The sequence below is a fragment of the Stegastes partitus genome, unplaced genomic scaffold (genome assembly GCF_000690725.1).
Source record: "Stegastes partitus isolate 25-593 unplaced genomic scaffold, Stegastes_partitus-1.0.2 Scaffold301, whole genome shotgun sequence".
In the NCBI taxonomy this organism is placed as follows: domain Eukaryota; kingdom Metazoa; phylum Chordata; class Actinopteri; family Pomacentridae; genus Stegastes; species Stegastes partitus.
The window spans coordinates 41,135-47,146 of record NW_007578032.1 but is presented as its reverse complement, the minus strand read 5'-3'; the positions used below and the strand labels follow the sequence as shown (position 1 = coordinate 47,146).

The 6,012-nt window shown below is 34.2% G+C and overlaps 1 protein-coding gene across 1 annotated transcript in view; it reads left to right on the top strand.

The window, feature by feature from the left end:
* Window positions 1-4,521, top strand: part of cfd (complement factor D (adipsin)) — a gene marked incomplete at its 5' end in the record, with an annotated part of 8,522 nt that extends 4,001 nt beyond the window's left edge. Inside the window, one exon of the mRNA XM_008283191.1 lies at window positions 4,243-4,521. Within this exon, the coding sequence (XP_008281413.1) occupies window positions 4,243-4,461 (219 nt within the window). The remainder of the gene's footprint in view (window positions 1-4,242) is intronic.
* Window positions 4,522-6,012: the final 1,491 nt, after the last annotated feature.

The window sequence follows — 6,012 nt, the reverse complement described above, 5'->3', positions numbered from 1 at the left end:
AAAAACAAAAGTGGATTCTGACGAATATTAAAACACAAGAACCTAAAATATGTTAAAAACGTTATGCAGATGAAATAAAAACAAAGCAAAAGTTTAAGAGCAAAAAACTATAAAACACACTTTCATGCTTTTCTTGTGCTTTATTTATTTTTAGCTCCAATGACAAATTAATTAGTTTTCAACCACTAAAGTAGTCACTAACTATTCTGATAATTGATTAATTGGTCGGAAGTCCCTTTTCTTTTCTAGACCAAACTAATCGATTAATCAGGAAGTCATATTCAAATATCATCCAAAGTATTAAAACTTCCTTTCTTTCTGACATTTCTGCATGTTTAGTTGATTATTTAAAAATGAGACGCAGTTCTCAACTAACTCACCTGGTAAAATAAAGGTTAGATGGATAAATGAAATATTTAATTTGAATGAAAAGCCTGCTGATGTTAGGATGTAAGATGCAACGACTCAACTCTATTTCTCCTTAAATTCTGAACAAAAACAGTCATGAATGTGAATGAATGAGCTGCAGACATGGTGTGTTTAGTGTGTGTCTGCTGCTGTTGCATATTGTGTGTTTTAAAGTCTGTGTTTCCTGATGAGAACAGATCAGGTGATGCTGTGACTGTGGAGCTGCGCCGCCCTCTGCAGGAACAAACAGGAACCGCAGGACGTCAGAAAAACAAAGCGGCTCATTGGTTCAGAGGAGAACGTTTGCTGCTGATTGAACATTTAACTTCATTATTAAATAATTCATGCCAGGCTTGTGTTTGTCATTTAGTGTCTCGTTTTTATCTTTTCAGGTCTGGTTTTTGTCGTTCCATGTCTTGTTTGTGTCGTTTTGTGGTTTGTTTGCTTTTTTTGGAGTTTTGTTTGTGTTGTTTAATGTTTTGTTTTTGAGATTTTGTGTCTTGTTTGTATCATTTTGCTTCTCCTTTTTGTCATTTTTGTTTCTCATTTGTGCCTTTAGTGTCTCATATTTATTTTTTTCTTGTATTTGTTTGTGTCGTTTGCTTTGTTTTGAGTCTTATTTTTATCAGAATGTGTCTTATTTGTTTCGTTTTGTCTTTGTTTTTGTAATTTTGTGTCTTGTTTGTATCATTTTGCTTCCGCTCTTCATAATTTTTGTTTCTTATTTGTGCCTTTTATGTCTCATTTTTGTCGTTTAACATTTTGTTTTTATCGTTTTGTATCTTGCTTGTTTTTGTTTTGAGTCTTGTTCGTGTTGTTTTCTGTCTCATTTTGTCACTTTGTGTCTTGTTTGCATAATTTTTCTTCTAGTTTTTGTCATTTTTGTTTCTCATTTGTGTCTTTTATGTCTTGTCTGTGTCGTTTTATGTCTCATTTCAGTCATTTTGTGTCTTCTTTGCTTTGTCTTAAATCTTGCTATTTGTTGTTTTGAGTCTAGCTGTGTCATTGTGAATCCTGTTTGTGTTGTTTTGTGTACGTTTTTGTCATTTTTTGTCTCATTTGCTTCATTTTGTCTTTGTTTTTTGTCATTTTGTATTGTGTATTGTGTCGTTTTATGTCTCATTTCAGTCATTTCATGTCTTGTTTGCCTTGTTTTGTGTTGTGTTTTTGTTATTTTGTGTCTCATTCTTATCATTTTGTGTGAAGTTTTTGTTTTTTGTCATTTTTGTATCTCGTTTCAGTCATTTTGTGTCTTGTTTGTTTGGTTTTTTGTCTTGCTTTTGTCATTTTGTGTTTAGTTTGTCTTTTTACGTCTTGTTGTGTTGCTATGTGCCTGTTTTTGTGATTCTTTGCCTCATCAGTGTCGTTTTATGTCTTGTTTTTGACGTCTTGTATCTCATTTCTGTTGTTTTGAGTCATTTTGTTTGTTTGTTTTGTGACTCTTGTGTTATTTAACATTTGACTTTAATATTAAAAGCTTTTGTAAATGTTCACATCAGGTTTTGAGTCAGCAAATTGAACTAATGTTAAACTTTATCAGTATTTCGGAGCTCTTTTCTCTGACACAGACCTGTTCTGATGACTGAAGCTGCTCAGTCAGAGCTTCCTGGTGTCGGAGGGATTCGACCTGACGGTGATCAGGCGGCTTCATTACTGTAAAGTGGGGAAATAATACCTGTGCAGGACTCTTTTTTGTCTCTTTGGAGCGTTTCCCCGCTCCTCGACAATTAACTCGTGACTCACTCGCTCACAATTACAAGTTAGGAAGCAGATAATGGAAAGAAATTACAGGTTGAAGTCCGAGCTGGAGGCTGAGGAGTTAATTCAGGAACACAGAGTTCTGCTGTAAAGCAGAGAGTGAAGCAACCAGCTGCGTTTAACGAGCTGAGTTTCGCCACGATTTGGGCGTTTAATGTGTTTTATGTGACGACTCACCCTGAGCTGATTGTGTGTCTGATTGTGTGTGTTTTCTGTTGTAATCGCTGCAGCGCTTCAGACTTTCGATTGTCACCCGAGGCTCGTTGTTGTTGCCACGGAGATGAACTACAACCGTGTCGCCGCGAGCAACAGAGCCCACCCAGCCTCTGTGTGTGTGTGTGTGTGTGTGTGTGTGTGTGTGTGAGATTGTGTGATTGTGTGATTGTGTAGACATCCATATCTGCTCATCCATGTGTGTGGTCTGGCATCGAACCAGTTATCACAGGTGAGCTAACAGAGTGTGTTGTTTTGTGTGGTTTTGACATTTTTTGTTTTGTTTTTGTCATTTTGTGTCTCATTTGTATCATTTTGTGTTTTGATTTTATCTTTTTGCGTGTCATTTGTGTCATTTTGTCTTGTTTTTTTTTTATCATTTTGTGTCTCATTTACATAATTTTATGTTTTGTTTTTGTCATTTTGTGTCACTTGCTGTCTGGTTTAGTCATCATTTTGTCGTTCTGTTTTGTTTTGTGTCTTGTTTTTGCTGTTTTTGGTATGTTTCTGTCTTGTGTGTGTTGTTTTGTGTCTANATATAGTTCACATCATTTAATCAAGTCGCTGTATGAAGGAATTAATAAAATAAAGTTTGTCTCATTCTGGTTTCATGTCTGTCTTGAGTTTCTTAGTATCTCACAGTGATGTAAAGAATATTTACTCAAGTACTTTAAGTGTATTTAAGTGTAGTTTTGAAGTACTTTAATGAAGTATTTCCATTTTCCTCTTGCTGTCCTACATTCATTTAATAGCTTTAATTGCTAAATAATCTGCAAAATTAGACAATAAAATAATACAATCAACAAATAAATCATGAGAATAATTTTTTAAAAGCCCAAAAGTGGCACCTTGTTAAAAGAAATAATCAGCTTAATTGAAGTGACAAACACAATAATGTATTATAATTAAAATACAATAATGTATTACTTCTAGTACTTTACGTTTAGCTTGATGCTCAAACTTAGATATCATCACCATGACGTCATCATCTGGGCTTTTATTTTGAAGGTATACTAACCTTAGTGGATGTAAACGTCTGACTTTAAAGAAAACAATGAAAAAATCTCTAATAAAGTCTCTCTCTCATTATTCTGGTGTTTAGCAAATAGAAATAATTTAGTTAACCCTAACGGATCTAACACAGGAAGACTTTAGTCTGATTTAATGTCAGACGGTGAGAAAAAAAAAAAAAAGGCTTTATGTCTTTTTATACAGTGGATGTAAACGTCTGGTTTCTACTGTAAATATTAACGGCACACAGAACTTTTAGACTGAATTTGATTTTAAAAACAAAAGTGGATTCTGACGAATATTAAAACACAAGAACCTAAAATATGTTAAAAACGTTATGCAGATGAAATAAAAACAAAGCAAAAGTTTAAGAGCAAAAAACTATAAAACACACTTTCATGCTTTTTTTGTGCTTTATTTATTTTTAGCTCCAATGACAAATTAATTAGTTTTCAACCACTAAAGTAGTCACTAACTATTCTGATAATTGNCTGTGTTGTCATTTTATTTATATTTTTTGTGTTTTTCAAAAGGATAAATCTGCAGAAAATTTGATTCTCACACTTGTAAAACCGTGTTTCTTTGGTTTGATGTACACTGTAAAACAACAGACTGTAGAAACATGGTTCTACGCTAAAAGAACCTGTAAAGTAACAGGAAAAATCTGTAAAAATCAATCCATGGAAGCACAGATTTCTATTTCCAGTGTGTGCATGCAGCTGCTGCCTTTAGTTCCATTCAGCTGGAGTCGCCATGTAGACGACGTAAACAGGTTTAAACACTCTGATTCCCATTTTAAGCCCGTCTCTTCTTCTGTTTTGATTTGTCTGTCTTTACTTTGTGTTCCTTCAGGGCGACTCCGGAGGCCCGCTGCTCTACAACGGCATCGCGGTCGGCGTCACGTCCACCGGAGAGAGAAAGTGCGGCCAAATGAGAAAACCTGGGATTTACACCATCATCTCCCACTACAGCGAGTGGATCGACAGAACCATGGGCCTGCAGCTGACGACGACGGCACCATCGGACCAGAGCAGCAAGACCGACATTTACCTGCTTCTGCTGAGTCACTGATTACTCACCTGCATGTCGCTGTATGAAGGAATTAATAAAATAAAGATTGTCTCATTCTGGTTTCATGTCTGTCTTGAGTTTCTTAGTATCTCACAGTGATGTAAAGAATATTTAAGTGTAGTTTTGAAGTACTTTAATGAAGTATTTCCATTTTCTGCTATTTCATTCCATTCATTTAATAGCTTTAATTGCTAAATAATCTGCAAAATTAGACAATAAAATAATACAATCAACAAATAAATCATGAGTCTAATTTTTTCAAAGCCTAAATGTGCCTTATTAAAAGACTAAAATAAAACAATTTTGATCCCTAAATATAAAGTGACAAACACGGTAATGTATTAATAATTAAAATGCAATAATACATTATAGTTTCTGCATGAGCACTTTTACGTCTTTAGTTAATCCTAACGTATCTAACACAGGAAGACTTTAGTCTGATTTAATGTCAGACGGTGAGAAAAAAAAAAAGGCTTTATGTCTTTTTATACAGTGGATGTAAACGTCTGGTTTCTACTGTAAATATTAACGGCACACAGAACTTTTAGACGAGTTTGATTTTAGTTTAATTATATCTGGTGAGTTCACACAACATCACAAAAGGTCAAATATTCACAATGACTAAATCTGATCCAGATGGAAACAGCTGTAAACTGTTCAACAGGTTGAGAACATCATCTGTAATAAGTCATTTCTGTTTACTGTGATATTAATATATGAGTTTTAGAAAAAAAGAAACTGCAAAAAGAACAACAAAAATACTGCAAAATAAGCAAAAAACATACAAAAAACAAAAGTGGATTCTGACGAATATTAAAACACAAGAACCTAAAATATGTTAAAAACGTTATGCAGATGAAATAAAAACAAAGCAAAAGTTTAAGAGCAAAAAACTATAAAACACACTTTCATGCTTTTTTTGTGCTTTATTTATTTTTAGCTCCAATGACAAATTAATTAGTTTTCAACCACTAAAGTAGTCACTAACTATTCTGATAATTGATTAATTGGTCGGAAGTCCCTTTTCTTTTCTAGACCAAACTAATCGATTAATCAGGAAGTCATATTCAAATATCATCCAAAGTATTAAAACTTCCTTTCTTTCTGACATTTCTGCATGTTTAGTTGATTATTTAAAAATGAGACGCAGTTCTCAACTAACTCACCTGGTAAAATAAAGGTTAGATGGATAAATGAAATATTTAATTTGAATGAAAAGCCTGCTGATGTTAGGATGTAAGATGCAACGACTCAACTCTATTTCTCCTTAAATTCTGAACAAAAACAGTCATGAATGTGAATGAATGAGCTGCAGACATGGTGTGTTTAGTGTGTGTCTGCTGCTGTTGCATATTGTGTGTTTTAAAGTCTGTGTTTCCTGATGAGAACAGATCAGGTGATGCTGTGACTGTGGAGCTGCGCCGCCCTCTGCAGGAACAAACAGGAACCGCAGGACGTCAGAAAAACAAAGCGGCTCATTGGTTCAGAGGAGAACGTTTGCTGCTGATTGAACATTTAACTTCATTATTAAATAATTCATGCCAGGCTTGT